A 27,115-nucleotide genomic window follows, 5' to 3' on the forward strand; every position below is an offset into this window, starting at 1 on the left:
AAATAACAAAAGACACCGTTCCTCAGATCAGGAAGCTCAGTGAAGCTCAAACAACATAAATAAAAATAAGTCAACACAAGAGTCATAGTCAAATGCTGAACATTGAAAATAAAAAGATCTTAAAATCATCTAGAAAGAAACAACGTATTGCAAACAAATAACAGATTGACTGCTGATATCACAACCATGAAATAAACACTGAAAGGAATTAAATGTCAACTTAAGTTAAAAGTAGCAAAAGTGTATTTCAAGAGCAAAAGTTCAATAAAGATGTTTTCAGACAAACAAAACTGAAGAGAATTTGTTACCAACAGATCCTCATTAAATACATTTCTAAAACATGTACTTCAGGAAGGAAATAATTTTAGCAAGAAGGTCAGAGATGCAAAAAGAATGCTGAACGTAGAAAATGGTAAACATGGGCATCTATTTAAACAAAGGTTGACAGCACAAAATAAATTGTAATAGTGTCTAACTTATGGTGTTAAAAGTCAAGAAAGAACTAAAATACTGACAAAAATAGAAATTAAGTAGGACGGGATGATAGGATTTATGTTCTAAAGTGCTTATAATATTTAGAAGAAGGGGAAAGCTAGTGATTAGTTTTATAATTTAAGCTAAAATAGAATGTTAAAATTTCTAAGATAATCATTAAAAATTAGAAATAGAGCGCATACCGTCTAAAATAGAAGGAAACAAATGGAATGGGAATTGGGGAACATAGGAGAAATCTGAACCAATTAAAAAAAAAAAACAGGCAAGAAATGACAACTAAAAAAACAACCAAAAAACAGAGGACACATAAGATGCATAAATTAAAAGGGTGTAAATGAAGCCAAGAGCATTAGCAAATAAAAAAGTATAAATGGAAAGATCTTTCCAATTAAAGATAAAAAATTAGTAAGATAAGGAAAAGATTCAGTTATATGTTGTTTACCACATATACAATTAAAACATAAGGACACTGAAGAGTTAAAAGTAAAAGAAAGGAAAACACACACAGGTAAATACCAGAAGAAAGCTGTTGTAACTATTTTAATATCAATCAAAAATAAATATTAGGGGGAAAAGAAGATTGCTAAATTGAAAAGTCACAACATTCCATAAAGGATGATAATGTAATTCTAAGCTTGTATGCTGCTAAAAATATTACTTCAAAATATATAAATTAAAAAAAATGGGAGATTTTAATGCATTCCTCTGACAAGGAAATTAAGATGATTAAAGAAGAACTGAACTCCACAATTAATGACCCTGATCTAGTAGATTATAGAAAATGATACATCAAAAAACTGCAGAATTTTTTTCAAGCTCACTTTGAACATGTGCAAACACTAGCCATACAGTAAACCGTAAAGCAGCCATCAACAAATTTTAGAATTATCATGCTATAGACTAGATTCTCTGGTCACGATGCAATTAACCTTTCTGTGCCTCACTGGTGTTTATTAATAAAGACTCAATCATAAATATGTAAATTTTTCCCCAATTAATCTATATATTTAATGCATTTTCAGTAAAAATTCCAATAGTTTTTTTTTCCCTTTTGGTTGAATTTATAAGCCAAGTCTAAAATATATATAAGAGATCAAAGGGTCATGCAGCCAACATACTTCTAAGAAAAAGAACTAGGCAGGGTGATCAGATATCAAGACTTATTGTAAAAGATACAGTAAGATATATTATTGGCATGAATATACAAATAGACCAATGAAAGAGAATAGAGGGCCCTCAGGAAGATAGACACACATGCAATCTTGATTTATGACAGAGCTGATTTGTAGATCAATTAGGAAAGAAGAGACTTTTGAATAAATAGTGCTGGGATAGTTGGTCATTCACTTAGAATAAAGAAATAATAATATGGATCCCCACCCTCACATAACACCACAAAACCAATGACAGAAGGATCAAAACTTTACAATTTCTATTTTTTTAAAGATTTTGTTTATTATTTGAGAGAGAGACAGAGAGAGCATATGCAGGAGTCAAGGGGAGGGGCAGAGGGAGGAGACTCCCCACTGAGCAGGGTGCTAAACACAGGGCTCAACCCTGGGACCCTGACATCATGACCTGAGCTGAAGACAGACAGTTAACCAACTGAGCCACCCCAGGCACCTCCAAAACTTTAAAACTTTCAGAGGCAAATATCAAAGATCTTTGGGAATGGAAGACCTTCTAAAAAGACACATGAGGGAAAGGACTGGTAAGTTCGACTATATGAAAATCAATGTTTATTTTACCATTGGGTGAAAAGCAAGCCATAAATTTCAGAAAAGACTTCAATAACATATAACTGAATATAGGGTTAGCAACTGGAACATACGTACAATCCCTAATATCAATATGAAAAGAATAACCCAATGGAAAAAATGGTTGGAGTAACGAAGAGGCATTTCACAAAGAAACACAAATGCCTAACAAGTACATAAATATATGCGCAACTGGCTATCTGGGCCAGAGGTACCCTGGTTTATAGCACTTGGGGGTGTAAATAACTCCACCATGTCTGATTGAAGCTACCAACCTGATGTCGCTGAATATGCAGTTAAGAAGAGATGCACACAATCCCCCATTGTGAGCCAGTGCCTGCTGGTCCCAGCACACCAATGGCTCCAAGTCAGGGAAAAACCAAATGAAATCCAAATGAAACCCAATGAGATTTACTTATCACACCTACCAGATTTATATAAATTAAAAGTAAACGAAAACAGTGTCAGCAAGGGTGTGGGGTGAATAGTATCTCTCATTCACTACTGGTGGGAGTAAAAATTGGTTCAAAAACTTTCAAAAACAATTAGGCATTACCTAGTAAAATTGATTGATCATCGTTCAGTCTAGCAGTTCCACCCTAAGATATGAACCCAAGACAAACTGTTATGCATGCAGAGCATGATACATGTACAAAAGTGTTTTTTAGCAACATCGTTCATAATAAAGAAAACAGAAACAATTGGACTGTTCATCAAAGGATGGGCAAATATACTGTAGTATATCCATTTAAGGGAGTACAAAAGAGCGATGAAAATACATGAACTGGCTATAAATTTCAAATAGATGAATTGCAAAAATAAAAGGTTCAGTGAAAAAAGCAAGTAGGAAGAATACATGCAGGACATTTCTATTTATATAAAGTTGATAAACAGGCAAGATTCAACAATATTTATTTTTATTTTTTTTTAAAGATTTTATTTATTTATTTGACAGAGAGAGACAGTGAGAGAGGGAACACAAGCAGGGGGAGTGGGAGAGGGAGAAGCAGGCTTCCCGCTGAGCAGGGAGCCCGATGCGGGGCTTGATCCCAGGACGCTGGGATCATGACCTGAGCCGAAGGCAGACGCTTAACGACTGAGCCACCCAGGTGCCCCAGCAATATTTATTTTTAAGAGATATAAAGATATGTGGTAAAATTATCAAGAAAATGATTAATACTAAATCTAGGAAAGTGGTTACTTCTGAGCGTGAGGGAGGGGAATGCAACTGGGGAGGGACACTGGATCTTCAAAGGTGTTGGTAATGTTTTATTTCCTAAGCTGGGGGTAAACAGAAAAAACAAAAATAAAAAAGGTAAGTAAGTATAGAGATGAGATAAGGGAAAACTTAGTGAAAAATAAAAACATTGTTAGAAAAAGAATCTGTGTCTTAAAAATGAATATTTGAATCTGAGTTCTCTAATATCTTCATCAATGTCTCTTGAAGCAATCTCAAATAACTGAAAAAAAAGTTTCCTTTTCTTTCTCCACTGGCATTAAGTTTGGGAAATGTTGAGATGCTCTCGTCTAATATTTTTTCTTTAGAAAATAAACAAACAGAGATGCCTGGGTGGCTCCGTCAGTCAAGTGTCTGCCTTTGGCTTGGGTTGTGATCCCAGGGTCCTGGGATCAAGTCCCACATTGGTCTCCTTGCTCAGCGGGGACCCTGCTTCTCCTTCTGCCCCGCTGCTCCCCCAGCTTGTGCTCTCTCTCTCTCTCTGACAAAGAAATAAATAAAATCTTGAAAAAAAAAAAAAACCAAAACAGGGCGCCTGGGTGGCTCAGTCGTTAAGCGTTTGTCTTTGGCTCAGGTTGTGATCCCAGGGTCCTGGGATCAAGCCCTGTGTCAGGCTCCCCACTCAGCGGGAAGCCTGCTTCTCCTTCTCCCACTCCCCCTGCTTGTGTTCCCTCTCTTGTTGTGTCTCTCTCTGTCGTCAAATAAATAAATAAAAATCTTAAAAAAAAAAAGAAAAGAAAACAAACAAAAGATTGCTTTTTCAGAGACAGGATAAGGGCTTAGCTTAGAATCTTATTAGGAGGAATGGCATGAGACACCATTATGCTAAAAAAGAGAAAAACTGAATTAATTATATTGCCAGACAACTTAGGACAAAAATGTGTCTCAGCTAGGAGCTGGGACAGAGAATTGCAAATAAACTATGCTTTACAAAAAAAAAAAAAAGAATAAATTCATGAGAACTCTGAATATTACTTAGAAAGTATTTTTAAAGACTGTTGATTATCCCTCCAAAAGTACATAGAGTTTATAAAACAGTACTTTAAAAATTTTTTTAATTTATTTTTTTTGGAATTTCATTAATTTCATTTTATTTATTTATTTATTTTTAGTGTTTCATCTATTCATTAGTTGCATATAATACTCAGTACTCATCCCAACATTGCAGCAACTTTTTTTCAGGACATGTTTCCAAAGGCAAGGAAACAAAAGCAAAACTGAACTTTTGGGACTTCATCAAGATAAAAAGTTTTGCACAGCAAAGGAAACAGTACTTTTGATATTTTGATAATTCCCATTATTTTCAGAATCATGTTAAAGTTACTCACATGAAATAAGCATATATCTCTGATTTCAGAATGTAAATACTGGGCCAAAAATAAATGTAGATAAAAATATGTAATATTTTTAAGTATTGCTGCCTTTTCAAGTAATACAATTTTCCCTTGGCCTGTATATTATCAAAGGGTGACAAGAATATCAGCTTTCTTTTGGAATTGGTTTAAATGGGCAGATGTGAGAAATGTTAGTGATTCTTAAGAGCTGACCAAAGAAAATTTCAGATTTTCTTCTGTATTTTGCTTTTCTAAAACTGGTTTCATTTCCATCTGTTGTATTTAAGGTATTTAACTGTTTTATACTTATATAAAGAGACATAAAGTGTTCAAATTTGCTTTATGTTTTCTTGAAAGTTGACTGGATTAGAGACATAAATACCTATTCTAAGTGAACTCGTTAAAAGTTATAAAATATGTATTTCAATTTACTTAATTTTCTACCTCAGTGAAATAAAAATGTATATGTCTATTATAGTTTTTGAAGACCTTTCAATGAATATAGTATGTATTATGTTATAAAAAAAATCACAAACTAAAAAATTTCACATAAAAAAGATCACATTGCCTTCTGAACAGCATTTGGTCTTTTGCCATTGAAATTAGAACCTATTAAATTCAAACTCAGTTTCTTTCTATTAACTACCTTGGGCCCTGGGCAAAAATTATTTAACATTCACACTTCCTTGAGTGTTCTAATCAAAGAGCAAAACCCATCCCTAGACTCTCCTCCTCTCATCCCCACCAGGCAAATTAGCAAGTTTAGGAACAAAAGGAGAAAACCAATGTAATCAATTAAATGTTAAATAGTTCCAGGACTTAATGCCTGAGCTGTACAATGTTGACCAATGACCCAAATAAATATGGGGCACATGCTTTTCCATCCCCAAGCTATGTGGATAAAGGGAGGCTCACAACCTTCGCATGACCTACCCCCCCATCCCATCACGACACATCATCCTATCATTGAATAATAGAAGACAAACACTGACCTAGTTTAGAAGTGCAGATGAAAAGGAAATGAAAACAGGATACATGACAACGGCAAGGAAACCATGGTAACTAAAAGAGAGGATGGTTTTGCTTACTTTATTTTGGTCGGAATAATCAGCAAGCTGAGCCTTTAGATCTGTGATCTCGGCCTCTAACAGATGGATCACTTCTTCATAGTCCATTTCCATTCCATGTGCCTGGCGCTGTGCAGCCTCAGCCAGGTGGATTCGACTTCGCAGGGCTCTGGTTTCTTCAACCACAGCTTTGGCTTCCTGAGGATTTCAAAATTCAGGCCGTTGAAAAAAAGCCATGTTAAAAAACAGTTCGGCAAAACAGTTGAAACAAAATCTTTTCCTTCCTCTGGAAGTTATAATTCCCAAACTTAATCAATAGACATGTGCCCCTCACATCTCAATTTAAAACTTAGTAGTCACGTTATTATGCAGAGCAAACGCCTGATCTTACTTTTCCTCTGTCGATTTCTTGGATAATTTTCAGTATGGAATCTCCAACTTCACACACCTAGCATAACATTTTGGAAATAAGGGAAGCAAAAGGGAGTTGGAAATGGAGAACAGAAGAACAGTTTCAAAAGATAGAAAGAGTAGACCTCCACGGAACTCAGGTAGGTGGTAGGGCTCATGTTCTAGGAAGATTCTTGCAGCTTCAAATACAGCTGAGAGATTTGCAGTGTTGTGGACTTCCTTGTGGTCCAAGCCTAGGATCCAAAGCTTATTTCTAGACATGAGTCTGTTACATCCCCCTTTTGATTTACAATGGCAAGGCCTCTGGTATCCTGTGAGTCTTAACACATGAAAATCCTTTTGAAACCTCCCTTTTCCTTACCTCCCCCAACTCCCAAGTATATAATTGGCCATTCCTCACAACCCCGGGGCAGCAGCTCTTTCTGCCCATGGGTCCTATCCCCGTGCTTTAACGACTGAGCCAGCCAGGCGCCCCTCTATCCCCGTGCTTTAAAAAAACCCCACCATTTTGCACGCACCCCCAAAAAAAGCCAAAAGGTGGAATTCAGTAGCAAAATATCTAGCTATTTCTATAGGGTGCAATGCTCACATTTATTAAACATGTTATATCTTAGATGATTCATGTGTCCTCTCTCATTTAACCTTTAGAACAACATCAAGAGAGAGTCATTATTAAAAACCATTTTATACATAATTAAACAGAGGCTCGGAGAGGTTACATATCCTGTCCAAGGACACATAGCAGTAAAAAAGTTTAAACCCAGGTCTGCCGAACTCCAACATGAATGCTCTTTTCACCATTTTACTCTGCTACTAAATGACAAAACAAATAAAACTATATGCTAGCTACACTCTCTAGCTTAGGAAGAGGATGGGGTGACCAAAATCCCTTGTTCCTTCAAAATGTGCTTTGGTGATAGGTCAACCACAATCCCCTAAGGATACCGATATAATTTAGCATGGCAGTTATTATACTGTAAACCACTTCTTTCTCTTTACTTGATGCAGAAATCTTTTTTTCTACAATGGAACTTTCTGCTCCAATTGCCATGGCTAATATTCAACTATGGCTGTTTTAATTTTCTTGGAGCTATTATAGGACGCTTGCTTTTGTTTGAGTCTAAATGCATTTGAAATGGAGAGTTAGGAATATGGACATATTTTTAAGGGTCAATTTTTCATTCATACATTCAATAAATGTTTATTAAGTACTTACTATGTGTCAGGTTCTGTTTCAGGTACTGAGGACAGAGCACCTAACAAAATCGACAAAAACTCCTCCTTCATGCCCTTCCCTGCCCTGAATTTACATTACAGTTTGGGGAGACAGACAGTAAATTAGGGATTATCAGTGAAGATCTGCCTGAGAAGATATTTAATCAGAGACTCGCAGGAAGCATGGAGCCATGAAGATTTCCCAAGGAGCTTTTTGGGCTAAGGGAACAGTTTGTGCAAAGGTCCTGAGATGGAACTGTTCCTTGCATCTTTAAAGAACAGCAAGGAAGCCTGTGTGGCATTAAGTAGACAGTGGTAAGGGATAGGAAGAAGGGAGTAGTGGGAAATGAAGAGTAAGGGCAGGGATCAGGTTGGGGTGGAGTGGCAGATCTTAAGAGGCTTTGAAGGCCATCATAAAAACTGGTTTTACTCAGGGTGAGATGGGACATTACTGGAGGGCTTGGAGCAGAGAAATGATTATTATCTGACTTAAATTTATAAGTGGATTACTCTTGCTGTTGGGTTGAGAGTAAACTGCAGGGGGTGGGCAAGTGTGGAGCAGGGAGAAGGGGACAGGCATACAAACTGTGTGGTGTGAACAAGGGTGAGAGTGTTGGAGATGGTGTCAAGTGGTTAGATTCTAAATACAGTTGGAAAGTGCAGCTAACGGAAGACTTCATCATCATTCACAACATTTACTTAGCAGCTAGTGCATCTACATAATCATATTATAGGATAAAAGATACCTTCCCTTCGCTGGCTCCATTCAGAACATTAAGTATGCCTTAGATAAGTGGAAGAACAGAGTAGCGCATGACAGACAGAAAGAACAATGTGAACAACGGAAGAGAAGACAAGAAGGAATGTGGTACATTTGAGAAATGCATTAGATCAATTTTGACTGGAGTCAGTGCTTCCTGGGAGAACAATGGATAAAAGAAAAGCTGAGGAGAGACAGGGAAAGAGCCAGGCTTTGGTAGAAATGGCATGACAGGCAAAAGGGCTTGTATAGGTAAATCTTCAGGCCTTTTGAGCAGAAATTGACGTGAGAACAGAGTGCTGTGGAAAGCTAAATCTAACAGGAGGGTTCAGGATGGAGAGATGTGGCCAACCAATGGCCTCCTACACCTCTGATTCAAAGGGCTTGATTTCAGCCCCAGGAACAAAAGGCACAGCCCAGGGGAATAGAATCAATGGCATCACAACAGTGTTGCCTGGTGACACACACTAACTACACTTGTGGTGAGCACAGCCTAACTGTAGCTGTTGAATCGCTGGGCTGTACACCTGAAACTAAGGTAACATTGCATGCCCACTATACTCAGATAAAAACAACACCACCACCAACAAAAACCCAAGGAACTTGATTTCCTTATCTTTAAAACCAGTGGTCTTCTCATCAAAGGGTACTGTTAGAAAGAAATACCTGGGGAAATAGAAGAACATTTACCAAGCCACATCAGTTGGTTCAGGCCAGGTGACCGTGTCATGAGTGTGTCACAGCTTGCTCAACTTCATGTCAGACCGCGGCTGTGCATACAGGAGGGAAATGGTTGCTGGCACCACTTCAAATGCTTTACAGGGACCAGCTCAGTTAATCCACACACTGCCGTGTGAAGCATGTCTATTCTTATACTCATTTAATAGGTGGAAAACTGAAGCACAGAAAGGTCAAGTAACTTGCTCAGAATCACAGACCAAAAAGTGGCTGGCCTAGGATTTGAACCCAGGCAGTATAATCCCAAAGTTCATGCTCACTTGGCTACGACACCATACTGTCTCTCCAACTACAGAAAATGATTAAAAAAAAAAAATCACTCGTAGATGACAGTATCATCAGTGCCCAAACCCACACGAGCTTAGGATGCGGCCATGAAAATACACTAAAATATCTTCGAGGCTGCTACACCGTTCCCCATTTTCCATTCACTCAGGCTAGAAAAAAATATATTGCCGCTGAAGAGAAAGAGGAAGGGCAGAGAATTCTCTATAGCTGCGATAAATAATAACTAATTTGATGATTTGTCTCCTTCACGCTCACTTCATGCAGCTTTTATTCCTCTATAAAAACAGCACTTTTATTTTTGTTCAAAGAATGCTAGTTAATTAAACGAAGAATCTGGATGGAATTTATATAGCCATGATAGTTCACTGATGGTAATACAGTGTGAAATGCGGTTGGGTGGTAAAGGATGCAGAGGTTTTGATGCTGAATAAATTCATGCTATTTCTTTTGTCAATGTATAACTGTCAGGTTGGTAAATGTGACCCCTCAGCAAAGTTCTAGCCCAATTCCCACTGAATGGCTGTTTAGAAGATTAGTGCATTGAAATGATGACTTTTAGAGGAAGCAGTAAAAGAGATGGCAGCAGCGTGCTGTATTTAGCAATGCAGGATCACATAAATCCATTTTTTTCTTTTCCTCCCGGGTCATCTTCTAATAAATAACTGTAAAGCCTCCTATGTCAGTAACAACTGAGCCAGAATTTTCTGAGTACCTCACATGAGCCCGAAATCCCACTGGGGTAAATGCTGCAGCCAGTTCACTGCATTACTTTGTATTAGGTACAGATGAATTCAGTTTAGAAAGTTAGAAAATAAAAGAGAAACCAAGATGCAATAGCAATCAGAAAAATCAACGTGAGCATTATGCTTTTTAATACTGAGCAGTATGAGCACAGAGACTGGAAGGGAATCTTGAATTATGAAGTCAAATCTCGAACTTGGTTTTTTTTTGGTGACACTGAGGAAATACTTCCAACTCATACTGTCCCATTGTAAAATGAGGATTTTCCACCTTACAATTTCACAGTGAATCTTCAGGAAAGATCACACCAAATTCTCCTTTGATGAAGGAGACAAAGGGTATTATCAACTCACACAAAGGGCAGTATAAGCTCAGACAAAAGACAATGTGCTGTGTTTTTTTCCACATATAGTACTTCTTCTCCACAAGGAACATGATAAAGAAGAGAAAACATGAGTGTTAGAATGAGCTATACCTAAGTCAGAATCTTTGATCTGTGATTTTTTTTTTTCTTTCCTGGCTGTGTAATTCTCTAATTCTCTAAGAAACTCAGTTTGTTCAGTTGTATAATGGGAAATAACAACACCTACTTTATAACCTCAAAACAACTCTCACAGGAAGGTTAAAGAAACAACTACAGTTCTTGGTACAGTTCCTCTTTACTACTTTTGAAAGATATACATAATCACCTGTGCGATTAGAGAGCTAGACTAGACAATTTATTAAGGGCTTTCCTGAGGCAATCAATTAGTAATACCAGTTATTGAACTTTAGAGAAGTTGTTTGGGAACATAATAACATAATGTGCACAGGTCTTTCTAATGTTAGCAACAATTATGTAAAACCTTTTCTTCTCTAGTTACGAGTCATAACGGCTCCCTAAAGTAGAAGGAAAAAGCATTAACAGCAGTTGCACATTTGTAATTAGACTAGCACATCCATATTAGTAACCTTTGAAATTCTGTAATTTTTAAGCTAATCAGTAAATCTTTCAAAATGTCAATGGCCAACAGGAGAAAAAAAGGGACTCCAAAGAGATATATGTCTTGGTATAATGTAACTTATGCTACCAAGCCTGAAAGAATACTTCTCTTATCAGCTTCCAACATTCACTTATTGGAGAACTCTTGTTGGTCTTAGTCCCACTACAGCTTGTGAAAAAGATTAAGGGTTATTGCAGGAAGAAGGCTGTTGAAGGAAAACTGTTTAAAAGCAAGTTATATATAGGTTCCTTAACTTGTATACCAGATTTATTAAAACATGTATACTATTTATCCCCATGGATGATCTCAAAGTAATTTGCAGGTATTCACAAATGGATCTACAATTCATTCTGTAAGCATGATGCACTTGGGGGAGAAAATGAATTCATGGAACTTTCTATGGGCCTCTGATATGTCCTTTCTCCTTTCTCTTTCCTTACTCCTCCTCCGTGCATACATCCAGCCCACCATCCCACCTTCATACCTAACCAGTTATTAAGCACTGTGAAGTCTTTTTTTATGATGTATTTGCAGCTATTCCTTAATCTGTGTTCTTGTCACCACTTTACTGATTCACGTTCTCATCACCTCATCGTTAAGTACTATGAGAATCACATAGATGATCACCCTGCCTACTGTGTTCTTCACTCTCATGTATTCTGCATGCTTCTGAAGGATTAATTTTCCCAAAATACTGCTCAGGTAGCCAACCTAAGATAACCTTAGGTAGTATGATAAAATACATCCTCAATATCCATACTTCGAGGCTTTCCACTACTGGTTCCAAATCTATCTTTCCAGCTTTAGCACCTTCTTACATGATTACCATATCCAATTACATGACTTACCAAATTTCCTTACACTGAACTCTCCTGCCTTCAAGATGCTTTTCAGCACATTGTTCCTTCCACTATGTATACACTTTTCCTCTTTTTTCTTCATTCGGTTCTTGCCTATCATTCAAAATCTACTTCAGATTTTACCTTCTCTGGGCAGCCAGACCACTTCAGCTTACAATGGTATTTCCCTCCTTTTATCTTTTATAATATCTGCTGTCTAATTAATCACATGCTTAGTATCTCCTGCTGCTATCTTGAACTGTCATTAAAATATTTAGTATTTTACTGCCTAACTTTCTAAAGCCAGAGTCTTGACTGCCCAAATTAGAACACAAGCTGACAGTAAAACACCATGTAATATGAACAAGTGCTCCACTTACCATAAAGATGAGATATAACTGGGCTGACGGTAAAAATGACAACTTTGTTTTGCATATATAATAACTGCCTTAGAGAATTTTATTAGGTAGAAGCTTTCACAGAAAAATTCTTCATAAAACGCTTCAATTTTATGAGACTATTAGTAGAACTATATTTCACTTGAATAATTATAATAACAACCATAAATCATGCTGTGAAAATGACTTAACAAAAAGCAAATCATTTCATTATATTCTCTTTATATATCAATTTAAAAATCCTTTCATAGTATCTATTTTTTTCCTTTCATAGTATTTATTAAGCAAATGAGGTTATATCAAAACTGTGGGATGAGGGACAGTTACACTTCATTATGTTTGACAATTGTATTTCTTGGTTTTTCATTACATAGATTTAAAAATTATGCACACTAGTTTACATTTCCCTAAAAAGTACAGTTTTTCATCACAAGCTAATATAATATATGCTCTCAAGGACTATATAATCGTGATGGTCCTTTCCCACCCCACTCATATCCCTGCTTCTACGAATTATGTGGTGACACTTCTTTGTAAAGTGTGTAAAATGACAGACATTTGTAAATCCAAGAAATAAAGATTTTCTTCAGTTTGTCTGAAAAAGCAAAACCCTCATTTTGCAAAGGAAGATTTGGTTAAGCTTTCTGGAGGAAAAGCAGGTCAATCAAATTATAATTAGCTCTAATTAACCCTCCCAAGAGCTGTCAGCTTCTCTACCTGCACCTGCCTCATTCTCCAAAAGGTGCAAAATTGAGCTCTGACTCTGAACATCAAAGAAAACCAAAGAAACAATTTTCAATCTCTGTCTATAAACAGAAATCCCTAATCAAAGACAGACACACAAGTACACCTATCTGACAAATTTTACCATGCAACTTGTTTACAATATAAATATTAATTAGTTAAAATCCAGTTAAATGTATTTAACCCTAAACATGCATTTCACTGGTTTAGTGAAGGTTGACGTAAAAGAAAAAAACCATTTTCCTACTTCTCCAATTCTAATTACAAAGGTACTAAAGGAAACATTTACACTATTGGAAATTTCCTTTCCTGATCAGAAGGTAAACTCTGCTCAGTGAAACTTGTTACAACTCAAAGGCTACTTTCCAGCAATTAAACATCTAGAATTTATCTGAGGCTTGTTTGGGGTTTAAGAGAGATGGCTTCAAACAGAAATATATTCCTTCCAATTTAACTTTTAAGAGTTTTAATTCAATTGGAATCACAATTTTACCAATTTTTTTCTTGTTTTGTAGGAACTTGATCAAGAGTTCTAAGTTCTAATCTAGATAGTAAGATAATAATATTCCTAACTTCAGGGGCGCCTGGGTGGCTCAGTTGTTAAGCATCTGCCTTCGGCTCAGGTCATGATCCCAGGGTCCTGGGATCGAGCCCCACATCGAGCCCCACATCGGGCTCCCTGCTCGGTGGAAAGCCTGCTTCTCCCTCTCCTACTCCCCCTGCTTGTGTTCCTGCTCTTGCTATCTCTCTTTGTCAAATAAATAAAATATTTAAAAAATATATATATTCTTAACTTCATTTGGAAGAAAAAGAAATCTGAGAACTGGTGTGCAAATTTTGAAAAACAACAGTAATAACAAGAAAGAAAGAAACAGGCTGGGACATGGCTCAAAGATTTAAGGCACAAATAAAGCTACACAATAGTTGGTACTGGCAAAGAAGAATTAGATAAAACACTCATTCACCCAGTAAATATTTATTGACAAAGCAACTGAAACATCAGAGAGTGCCAAACAGACCCTAGATTATGCAAGTTTAATCTATGGTAATGGAGATACCACAACACAATGAGTAGTTGCAACAACAAATTATTTGGGAAAACAAAAGTATAAAGTACAGCCCCTCATCTCATACCTTATACCAAACAAAATAATTTCATAAGTGGGTTAAATAAAGACTGACACAGGGGGGGCGGGGGGGGGGGGGAGGTGGAAAAACTAGGTTAATATGTATCTGAAATCTGGCAAGGAATGGACTTTAAAAAATTATTAAAAAGGAGAAAGCACAAAGAAAAAGATTTGACAACACAAAAACACCTGTATTAAAAAAAAATCTTTGAAAAAGAAAGGCAATTTATATATACGGGAACATATTTGCAACAGATTTGGTAGAAAGAGGGTTAATAACTACACTGTAAGGAGATCTTTTGGGAAAAGGGGAAAACCATTATTAAGAATATAAGAGAAGCACATGGGACGCCTGGGTGGCTCAGTTAGTTAAGCAGCTGCCTTCGGCTCCGGTCAGGGTCCCAGGGTCCTGGGATCCAGACCCGCATCAGGCTCCCTGGTCAGCGGGGAGCCTGCTTCTCCTTCTCCCTCCCGCTCCGCCTATCTGTGCTCACTCTCTATGTCTCTGTCATATAAATAAATAAAATCTTAAAAAAAAAAGAATATAAGAGAAGTGCAGAAGCAAAAGCAGTAGGAGAAAGAAGAGGAGAGAACATGAAGGGCATATGGTCAGGAGAGGCAGAACGTCACTAGCCATCAGAACAGGAAATCGGCTACCTTCAGTATTAAAGAATTGTGATGGAATTCACCATTTGATTTGGAACTCATGGTCACAGACAATCCTTGGTATCTAACATGGATGACAATAAGCAAAGTACAGTATTTTCAAATAGGGTGATTTATTTATGTAGGGTTAGGGATGACTAGAGAAGTCCTGTTTTTAATTCTAAAATAGTTTGTGAATAAATCACTTAACCCAATGTCAAGAGTCCCATATTGAAGTTAAGAGTACTGAAAGTGTTTCTCACATAGGAAACTGCCAAGATAAGAGTTTTATAGTGTCAACTGCCTTATCACTACTTCCTCCTTGGGTAAAATTTACTAGTTTGTCAGCAAATTAATAATATACTGCTCTCACATCAAGAAACATAAAATGTTTGGCATCTACATAAATGTTTAAAACACACCCTGAAAGGTGCTCTCTTAGCAACTAATGAAATTTTAGAGATTTTTATTTTTTTTTTTACATTAAATAGAAAAATTGCGGGGAGTAAGGCCTACTTTGGTTGCCTTTGACAACTCACCAGCTAGAGGGCACCTATTCTGCAGCGCTTTCTAGGAAGTGATGGTTTTGCTCTGTTTTACTTCTCACTGGAATGAGAGTTCTTCGCAAAGAGTACATCTAGCTTTCCCAGTGCATCCACAGAAAAGAGCATTTAATAAATGTTTCCTAGACTCCTTTACTAAGTCTCCTCTATAAGTTGCTACCAGGGATGTGTCAAACGATTGATGACAGACTGCTGAATTGAACACTGAGCAGCCAGAAAATAAGTGGCTCACAGCAGGGAACCCAGAACCCCAACATCAGTTCTAAGTAAGCCAAACAACTACAGAAAATACTGTCATCAAATGAACTGGAAGGTTTCTGTGGAGAATAAGATCACTTCCCTTCCAAATTCCTCTAACTTGGAAAATTCTGTGATTCTAATTGATCTGACACCATTCAAATGGGTTCTGTAGTATCAACAGGATAATAAAATTTTGCTCAGATTTTCTTAAAATGGTAACACCTTTTCTACATTAAAAAGAAAACTATTTGGGAGTGGGGATTCTGAAATAGACATCTTTGTTTGCCAATGCTTGATCAGAATGCCATATTCATGTCCAGTGGATTGCTGGAGATGGCTGGTGTCTGGGCAAACAGGGATGCCAACTGGGCTGTTCTTGTGTTCCTTTTCCAAGCAAGCTGTCTTTAACTTAGGCAGTTTCTTGGGCAAAGTCTAATGTTGGAAAATACATGGGTCATATTTTGATTCACAAAAAGGGAATTAACATTTAAAAATAAATTCGACCAAGTTTTTTTTTTAAATAAGTTTCTCCATTCAGATTGCTGTCTATCATTATAAGAGCTTTATAATTTCTTTTCTTAAAAATGCTTTTTTTGGGCTTTAAGAAAATCATTTAAAGATAATTGTAGATTACACACAGTTGTAAGAAATAATACAGAGAGGTTCCCTGTATTCTTCAATAAGCCTCCTCCAATGGTTATAATTTGCAGACCATAACAGAATATCACAATCAGGAAACTTCATTGATGCAATCCACCAAACATAATTAGATTTTACCAGTTTTATAAGCACTTGGCAATAAAAAAGAAAAACCTATAGATACATGCAACAAGCTGGATGTGTTTCAAGGGAATTATGCTGAGTGAAAAGAGCCAATGCCCAAAAGTGACATACTGTACGATCACATTTACATAACATTCTTGAAATGACAAAATTATAGAGATAGAGAACAGATTACTGGTTGCAAGGCGTTAGCGGAGGGAGGACAGAAGGAGGTGGCTGTGGCTATAAAAGAGTAGCATGAGGGATGCTTGTAAAGAGGGTTTTTAACAGAAAACAAAGTTGACATTTTGAGGTCACAAGTGACCATCTGAAATGGAAACATAGGAATATTTTACTATAGTACCCTTTTAGAACAGAAAAGACTGACACATCAAATAGATGTAGTTTTCTTCTTTTCCTTTCTAAAGATGAGACAGCATCTTAGAATATCTACTAGGGCTATACTGAAATACTATAAAAAGTTCAGATCACCAGAAAAAATAAAAAGGGTGTGGGAACTGATACCACTTCTGAACGTTAGAGGCTTTACTGTTTCTTTAATAAATGCACAAAGGAACACCATCTCTAAAAGTGTGAAAACATGAATACCTCTTTAGTAATTGCATGGTATTGTTGTTCCCTTTAGAGATATATTTAATCTGTTGTTGGTTTCCTTTGTTGCTTCATCCATCAACCAAGACAGCTCGCATGCCAGCCGCACCAGCTGTGACTAAGTTCATGTTCAACCTCAACTGTCCACAGAGACTCCTGGGCTGATTTCACCTTACGTTTCTGCCTCAGGGTTTCATGCTCTTGTCAAGCATTCAACCCAACCTTCGCACAGGTGAGGCCGACTGCAACTGGGCTTCTCTGAACCTAAAGTAGCTGCCAAATGAGCAATTTCCCATGGTTTCCTTAGGGCAAAGGCTCGTTCAGACAAGCCGAATACTTTGGCTTTGGACTGTTCACCAGGTCGCTGCTGCCTTAGGTCATAAAACACTGCTGAAAGGAACCTGAGACAATGTCCGTGTGGGAGGACATCTTAGAAAGTTGTTGATCAAAGGAAGTTGTTAGAAGAACGGCCCATGCCTGTTAAAAGGTGTTAGAACTTGAAGAAAAAATAACGAGAAGTCTAATTTCATGGGAAATTGTGACTCGCGATTTTCAACAGCAAGGTGGGGTTATTTTGTAAGGCATAAAAACTCATAAAAAAATACTGAGATTTTAGAGAAGAGTGCAGCCAATTCCTCACAGAACAGTTAAGTATTCTAGTCGCCAGCCCTGGTTGAAAAAAACAAGGTACTTGATCCTTCCAGTGGGAAAGGATTTCTGCATAGTGTGTCCTTTCCTTTGGATTCATTTCTTCCGCCCTCTCCCTTCCTTCCCCCCCCCCTTTCAATTCTTCACTGCTCTCTTTTTGGGCCACTACACTAAATAAAGGTAAATTAATTTCCATAATTTATAATAGCTAATGGACCTTCAAAAGGGGGAGATTATTCTGTTTTTAGGATCAGGCCACTGTCTCACAATAATTCAATTAAAAGTTTATAAGTGAGTGAACAAAGGATATAAAATTGTATTCTCTTCTCCCTTTGGAAGCAACTGGTAACCATCATTATAAAACAAATTGAAAATCAATCTAGTCGTGTTTTAATAATCAGGCTACCTATGTATTTAAAGGATTTATGTGGTGTAATTATTAGTTCTGAGCTGACTTCATATTAAGACCTTCAAAAAGGGGCACCTGGGTGGCTCAGTTGTTAGGCATCTGCCTTCTGCTTGGGTCATGATCCTGGGGTCCTGGGATCAAGCCCCGCATTGGGCTCCCTACTCAGTGGGAAGCCTGCTTCTCCCTCTCCCACTTCCCCTGCTTGTGTTCCCTCTCTCTCTGTTTCTGTCAAATAAATAAATAAAATCTTAAAAATAAATAAATAAGGGAGCTATAACATCTTCTCCACAGTTCAAAAAAAAAAAAAAAACCTTCAAAAGGATACCAAAAAAAGGGTAAGAAACTGCCAAATTTCATATAACTCATTCTGGTTTTTAAAAGCTTTTAAGAGAAGAGTTATATACATTCTCTTTTTGTAATTTTTAAAGATTCTTTTGCTAATTGTGAAAAGAGAAACTAATTCTTGAGAAGTTAGAATTTTAGCATTCTCAACAATGCATAGGAACTCTTTCATTAACAATTCATCTGTATCACTGAAATCTTAAACGGAATAATATTCTATATACATAAGAGAAGCTGAATGGTATTCATGGTCAATATATTTAAATAATGAAGAGTTTCAGGGCTGATTTTGGGTAGTATATTTTTTATTGCAAGTGTGCATTTCTGAAATGAATTCTTGTGCCAGTACGTATGCATGTGTTTATATATACAAACACATACATATATTTTAAATTATTTTTGCTAAGCTGGAAAATATACATTAAATAACATTATGAATACTATGAATTCATTATAGCATGAATCATCACAGTCTCTCAATCACTAAATTATAAAGCCTTGACTGCTCTATTACTGTACATTCTATCATTGTTAAGTCTGGTTGACTTTACCCTCATGACATCTTTCACACAGAACTTGTTGGTGTATTTCCATTGATACTACTGGATGAAACCCTCCACTACTTATTATCTGGACGAGTGCTCCTCAAATTTTCAAATGCACACAAATCACGAGGACTTGTTAGATACGGATTCTGATTCAGTAGGTTTGTGGTAGCATGTTGAGACTCTGCATTTCTGAGTTCCAGGTGTTAATGACACTGCTGGTCCTGAACCACATTTTGAGTAGCAAGAACGTAGAGTTCTAGATTTGCACTGTCCACTGTGGTAGCCACCAGCTATATGTGGCTACTGAGCACTTGAAATATAGCTAGTCAATTGAATTTTAAATTTAATTTTAGTTTGCACTTAAATTAAAAAAATTAAGTATAAAATATTTTTCTATTATACAAAACTTTATTGTTTTGATAGAACTCTGTTTCACTTTAATCGCTGCATCATTTAAGATATTACTGTTGAACTGTAGTGTTCGATAGGCCTGTAAATCATTTGAGTAGTATACATAAACTGATCTGGTTACTATCAATGAATTAATTCAAATTTTTTAATGCAACAATGTAATAGTGTGCTTATCTGAATATTTTATGCAACATGAGTTACAGTAATACTTAATGTAAATCATAATTTGTATTTAAATTGAAATGCTTATTTTTATTAGAATATAATTTTTTTTCTATTTAAAAAAGCAGATATGGGGGCGCGTGGGTGGCTCAGATGGTTGAACGTCTGCCTTCGGCTCAGGTCATGATCCTGGGGTCCCGGGATCGAGCCCCGCATCAGGCTCCTGGCTCAGCGGGAAGCCTGCTTCTCCCTCTCCCTCTGCCTCTCGCCCTGCTCATGCTCTCTCTCATTCTCTCTGTCTCTCTGTATCTCTGTGTCTCGAATGAATAAATAAAAAAAAATCTTAAAAAAAAAAGCAGATATGGAAAAAATTTTATATTTAAAACAAAGATATATTTCTGGTGCAAAATAGAGAGAATTAACTAGTAATATAATCAGGACAATAGAGACTAGAAGAAAGTATGTTGCAAATTTCATCATACATGCAACTGCAATCTATAAAGCTGTTTGTTGTGATGAAAATTTTTAAATATATAAAAAGTGAACAATATTAAGAGACATTTTTGCACCTACATGGTGAATCTATTAAGAAGTTTTCTCTTAATAGTCAAACAAAACCAACAAAATCAGTCACCTGAAATCAGAAGTAAATGTTGAGGGGCGCCTGGGTGGCTCGGACAGTTAAGCGTCTGCCTTCAGCTCATGTCATGATCCCAGGGTCCTGGGATCGAGCCTCACAGTGGGCTCCCTGTGGGAGCCTACTCCTCCCTCTCCCTCTGCTTGCTGCTTCCCCTGCATGTACACACTCTCTCTCTGTCAAAAATAAATAAAATCTTAAAAAAAAAAAGAAGTAAATGTTGAACATTTGTAACTTTGGCCAGCTATAAAATGGCTTGGATTGTTGCACAAAAGAGTAAACCATTTTTAGATCAAGATGGTAATTTCATTTATGATAAAAGACTAGAAGAGATATTTTTACCAAAAATGGAAGATCTTCAATTAAGTCACAAAACAAATGCCTATAGAATACAAGAACTTTCTAACAATATCAGTGATCCATTGATTCAAAATTTGGAAAACTACAAGTACCTTTCTTCAGGAGACACTACCCAATTCAAGCGTCATGCATGTATTATCTTAAAGGACTTAACAAATTTAAGACAAAAAAAGTTGTCAATTTGCAGCCTAAAACATCAAGCTTGTGGTCTAGATATTTTTAACTTTAACACCTTTCAAAGAAGAGTTTCAGCTGCATAATGAATAAAATTGTTTATCATTATGGATGGTGCTCCAACTATGTTTGATCAAAAATTCAAATTTATTGACATTTTCAAACAAGAGACTGTTTTCTTTTTTCCTTCATTCCACTGTACAACACATGTGGAAAATATCTGTGCAAAGTTTTTTGAAGCTGAGTGTGCAAAAAATGTCATGGATACAGTTGTTAATATTGTGTAGTATATATGTACAAATTCTAGGACTCTTCACTAAGTTTAGAAGACAATGAATTTAATGATCCTGTGTTCTTTGCCAATGCTCCTTGGCTGAGTTGTGGAAGAGTTTTACAAAGATTTACCACACTTTTAACTTCAAATCAAAATTTTCTTAAAACAGAAGGAATGCTTGGGGTGCCTGGGTGGTTCAGTCGTTGGGCGTCTGCCTTCAGCTCAGGTCATGATCCTGGGGTCCTGGGATCAAGCCCTGCATTGGGCTCCCTGCTCAGCGGGAAGCCTGCTTCTCCCTTTCCCACTCCCCCTGGTTGTGTTCCCTCTCTGGCTGTGTCCCTCTCTGTCAAGTAAATAAATAAAATCTTTAAAAAAAACAAAACAACACAGAAGGAATGCTTGCCTAATATTCAATAATCAAAGACAAAAAAATTATCACACTGCACATGAATGAGCTAAATTTAAAGCTCCAAGAAAAGGGAAACTTTATTTGCGAAGCTGAACAAGTGTAAGAATTTATACTGACATTAAAACTTTTAATAATATACACCAATAACAATGATTTTACACATTTTTCTACCAAAAATCAATATGCAGGTTTTAATTATTGATAGTTACATAAATTAGTTACAAAAACTAAGAAAAATTTGAAGTATGCTAAGTTGATACTGAAATTTAGAGTTGCTTTCAATGTATACAATACTCCTTTGTATTTGTTATTAATGGTATTAACAATTAGTGATATACTTAATTTGAAAAGATGTACTTTTGGAAATGGTTTTGCTTGAAAGATGAAGTCTTCTAGAAAAACATTAAAGTTTTATCCTTGTGGATGCAAATATTAAAAGAAAAAGATTTTGGTATGCAGTTAGCAGAAAATTTTTAAGTATGTTTGGAACATTTGGGTACACGAATCTATTTTTTTCAATAGCAAATCTTATTAAATCTAAACACAGACCCAGTATTTCCAATGAAAATTTAGTGTACAAAATAAGATACGCTCTAAGTGACTTCAAAGATACAGTATGAAAAAAGAATGTAAAAATATCTCTTTAATAAATTTTTAATATTATTGCATCTTCAACCATATTTTAGATATATTACACTAAATAAAATATATTTAAAATAATTTCACTTACTTCTTTTTTTAAAATTTCACTTATTTCTTTTTACTGTTTTAAAAATGTACTACTAGAAAATTAACAATACACAGGAGGCTTTCATTATATCTCTATTGCACAGTGCTGGTCTACACTATTACAAAAGTCTCTTCTCTGATCTTCAGTTACTTCCCAACCTACTGTTAATATTCTTAAGTATTGATATTCTTGGGGCACCTGGGTGTTACCCTCTCTATAAAAAGTCTCATTATCCCTGCAGCCAGAATTAGATTATCCTCCTCTAAATCAAATGGTTAAAACAAATCATTCCCACATCTTTTTTCAGCACCCAGTATTTCTTTTTCTATTATTTATAATAATGACCATGGTAGTTTATATTTGTTGCATGCTTACTATGAGCTGTACACATTTATACTATTTATCTTAATACTTCTGACAGTTTTGTCAGAATTATCAAACTCATTTTAGAAATGACAAAACTGAGGCTTGAAGAGATGAAGTAGCTTGCCCAAGATCAAGAGCAAAGGAGGCAGGATCCAGATAAACCTGTGTGGTCTAACTCCAAAGCCCATTATTGCCTACATTACTCCTCATGCTAATTTACCATTCTTCATATAAGATTCCTTTTCCTGTTTATTTTTTATCAATGTCCTGTTCTTTCCTATGAAATATTAAGTTCTGATACAGATTTGTCTTCGATAATTTATTCCTGAAGGCCTGACCTTCCCTAATAGAAACTAATCCATTCAGAGAAATAAATACAGGAGGGCCTCAAGTGGAAGAAATAGGTAGTGCAAGGGAAAAAAAAAAAGCAAAACTTAATTTTTCTTTAGATTCATTTTTTAACCAATCCTTAATGTAATTATTTTGTCAAACATGCTTGATATTCTAAAGCTTTTAAGCTCTAAGCATTTAGGAGAAAAGAAAATTTTAATTAAATGTAGGAAAAAACCCCACCTTCTAATTTGTTCTAAATGTAAAAAATTTTTCAGGATGCAAAGAAACAGTACAATGTAAAAAGGTCTGGCCACATAAACTGATGCCGGTATTAAAGATACAGAATTAAAATAACTAAAAAGCATACCAACCACAGTACAAAAATACTTAATGAGTCTGAAAATTGATGAAAAAATAGACGACTTTGAATATTTTTTATTTGGAAATAACTTCAAATGTACCCAAGAGTTGCAAGAATTAGGAATAGTACAAAGTACATCCTCATACTCTCCACCCAGATTTACCTAGTTCACCAGATTCATCCTTTCGCTAACATGTTCGTGAATGAGAAATAAAGTACTCTTGTAAGCTGTTGATATTTAGAGGTTGCTATTGCTGAGATTCTGCATATTCTCAATCTCTCTCACATATAAACACACACACACACGTGCACACATGCGTACAGATGTATATACATAAGCACATGCACACATATACACGCATCAGTTTTTTTCTTAACCTTTTGAGGGTAAGTTACATACATCATGGCTCTTCACCCCTAAAAACTTCAGTATTTCCTAAGTATATTCTCACATAACCACAGTATAGTTGTCAAACTTAGGAAATTTAACACTGATTCTTTTACCTAACCTACCATCTGCATTCCAGTTTTGTCACTTGACCCAATAATATCCCTTAGAACATTTTTCCCATTTCAGTGCAGGATCTGGTCTACTATGGTCAGGTCTTGTATTTACTTTCCCTGTTTAGGCTCTTTTTAATCTGGGATCTTTTATTGCCTTTCTTCTTTTTTTAATGACATTGATATTTTTGAAGAATACAACCCTTCTTTCTCTTGTGCTCCTTCTCTGTCTCTCTCTCACACACACACCCCTTTAAAAAAAATTAAGGGGCGCCTGGGTGGCTCAGTTGGTTAAGCATCTGCCTTCGGTTCAGGTCATGATCCCAGAGTCCTGGGACTGAGCCCCACGTCGGGTTCCTGCTCAGTGGGGCTCAGGGGGAACCCTCTCCCTCTGCTGCTCCCCCTGCTTGCACTCTGTCAAAAAAAAAAAAAAAAACTTACAAAAAATTAAACTATCTCTGATCTTGGGTCTAATGCTTCCTCATGGCTAGATTCCGGTTACACATTTTCAGCCAGAATACTACGTAGGTGATGTGTCCTTTTCAAGGTTTCACATGTGGAGTCACATTCTCCATCTGTTCTTCATTGGTACTATCAATTTTTAGCACCAGTCAAGGTGTTGTCTTATTTCACTACTGTGTAATTATTATTTTCCCCTAGCAATTAATAAGCAGTTTATAGCGAACTACTTTAAAATCATGTAAATATGTAAATACTCAGCTCTTCATCAAAATTTCCCCCTAGATTTAGCATCTGATGACTCCAGCCTGATTCAGTCTATACTAACACAGATGCAAAATGCTGATTTCCCAAATCTGGCAGGCTCTCTGCACACAACAGTCTATAATGAGCAAGAACTTTCCTTTCTCCCCATTAATTAACTCATTAATCTATTTACTAATGGTATGGACTTACGAATTACTATTTTTTCAATGGTCTGCAATTCACTACTGTATTTAATTATTTTGGTACTCAAGATTCTTCCAGATTTGACCAGCAGGAGCCCTTTTCAAGCTTGTTCCTTGGGACAGGACCCCATCATTTTGAGCACTTCCTTATTTTCTGGCAAAATGAGATGTTCCAAGTTTGTCTTGTATTTACCCTCCTCCAATGCTTAAATTAGTCATGTCTTCAAGGAAACTGGGTTCCTTTAGTAGTGAATGATATCTGGGCACTTAGATATGCTATGTGTTCACTGCTATTAGGTTGTCTGTTTCTTGGTTCTTACAGCTGACAGAGCCAGGAAATGAATATATATATGCATATATGCAAACATATAGATTCATGCACATATACATTCATATGCACATATACCTATATATTTTAGAAGTGATGCCTTTGCAACACCTCCAAATTGCAGTCCAACCCACAGGATTCTTTTGTGACTTCCTTCATTCTGTTTTGTATTATCTATGCTTTTTCATTGAGATTTTGGCTCTCAGTGACAATCAACACATTTGCTAAAACCTATGCTACATCTAAAATGGGTTTCAGAATTACTTTGCCCGTGGGCGCCTGGGTGGCTCAGTTAAGCGTCTGCCTTCACCTCAGGTCATGATCCCGTAGTCCCAGGATCGAGTCCTGCATTGGGCTCCCTGCTCAGGGGAGAGTCTGCTTCTCCCTCTGACACCCCTCTTGTGCTCTCTAATAAATAAATAAAATCTCTAAAAAAACAAAAACAAAAACAAAAAAAGAATTGCTGTGCCTATACCACTGAGACAACAAAAAATACTAAAAAATTTTCAGGATTTGTTTGCACTTCTTTTCCAACTCAACCCAACCTGTCAAAGTCTGAACACAAATACTGTATTCATAAGTTACTTGAATTGGTTTTCTTTTGTTTTTCTTTAGCATGGATATGGTATTCATTTGAAGTACAAATGGATTCATTTGTTTTGGTCTGTGTGTAGCTTTAAGTTCATTTTCTCTTATCTTTATTGCTTTTTCTATGTTTTCTAAATGTGTTGAATATTAACATGTACCCCAAAGTAAAAATTATATAAAAAGTTATTCTCAGACAGGTGTCAGTCCCTCCTACATCTTATCCACCATGTGTCCACCCACATTGTAGATAACCACTTTCATCACTGTGTAGTTTATCCTTCCTTTGGTGTCTTTTATAAAAGATAAACAGATCTATAACTGCTCTTGTTTATTAAATACTGCATACTATTTATACTCTTTTGAACTTGGCTTTTTTTACTTGGTAGTATCTCCTGGAAATCACTCCATATTACTCAAGAGAGATTAAGGTAGTTTTCAATATTTTCTAATTATAAATAATATTGTAATACTGTGCATATGTATTTTAATATTATTAGAGGTATATCTCCAGGGTGAATTCCTAGATGTGAGATTGTCAGGTAGAAGGGTAAATGATATGTAGATTTGTTAAAACTACCAGTTCTTCTTCATTTTGCATTCCCAATGAGAATGACTGCTTTGAAACACCCTCACCAACAGAATACTGTCAAGCTTTTGAATTTTTGCTAATGTGATGGGTGAGAAATGGTATTGGTCTGATTTTTCTTAAAAAAAAACAAAACAATCAGACAAACCTTTGTTGAGGTAGAATTTATCTATAGTAAATTTCAATATAATAAAATTTACTAATTTTAGGTTACAGTTTAATAACTTTGCTTAACCCAAGGTCATAAAAGTTTTTGTTCCTATGTTTAGACCTACAATCCATTCACAGTTCGTTTTTGAGTATGACATGAGGTAGGGGTTGAGATTCACTTTTTTCCTCAAATATTCCCTTATTTTACCCCCATGTATTGTAACAAGCATCTTTCCTCCAGGGAATTGTCTGTGAACCTTTTAGAATATCAAGTGACTCTAAGTGTGGTCCGTTTCCACAAGTGTCAGACTATGTTAGCTCCAGGCTTACAGCCAGGAGGAGCAGTCTGTCTGATTATGTTCATTCTCCAATCCCTTTGGTAGTTGCCTACCACACAACGTCCAGGTTTTGAAAAGTTGTTTTCTGTTGGAAGATGTCTTCCGCCAGTGTTTCCCTCTATCACTACTAGAAGATGGACGTCGTATCTTAGTGTAGATTTAACTGGTATTTCTCTTATTATGAGAAGCTTGATCCCAGGACCCTGGGACCATGACCTGAGCTGAAGGCAGACGCTTAACAACTGAGCCACCCAGGCGCCCCTCACTGAGTTAGTTTTATCACTGATTGTCTACAGTTTTCTGGATTACTATTATGTCATCTGCAAGCAGATGGTTTTATTTATTTTTTCTAATTCATATGCCCCTAGTTGTTGTTCTAGTCTAATTGCATTTTCTTTTTTTGTGTGCTGTTTTTATCAGGTTTAGGTACCAATGTTACACTAGCTTCAAAAAAAAAAAAAAGAATTTGGTAATTTTCTTTCATTTTTTTTTTATCTTTCAGAGGACACTTAATGTAGTTTTGGGATTGCTAAAATTTTTGTTAAATTTCTCTGTGAGGGGTGCCTGGGTGGCTCAGTTGGTTAAGCGACTGCCTT

General features: G+C 36.3%; 1 protein-coding gene across 3 annotated transcripts in view; it reads right to left on the reverse strand.

Annotated features, from left to right (window-relative positions):
- The window catches only part of STXBP4 (syntaxin binding protein 4), a 226,608-nt gene that overhangs the window by 122,030 nt on the left and 77,463 nt on the right, over positions 1-27,115 (reverse strand). For all 3 annotated transcript variants that reach the window (XM_073883697.1, XM_073883698.1, XM_025859411.2), the window contains exon 13: positions 5,912-6,088. In XM_073883697.1, the coding sequence (XP_073739798.1) occupies positions 5,912-6,088 (177 nt within the window). The remainder of the gene's footprint in view (positions 1-5,911; positions 6,089-27,115) is intronic.

Source organism: Callorhinus ursinus, unplaced genomic scaffold (assembly GCF_003265705.2).
Source record: "Callorhinus ursinus isolate GAN/ISIS: 27379988/994484 unplaced genomic scaffold, GSC_fseal_2.0 scaffold52, whole genome shotgun sequence".
Classification (NCBI taxonomy): domain Eukaryota; kingdom Metazoa; phylum Chordata; class Mammalia; order Carnivora; family Otariidae; genus Callorhinus; species Callorhinus ursinus.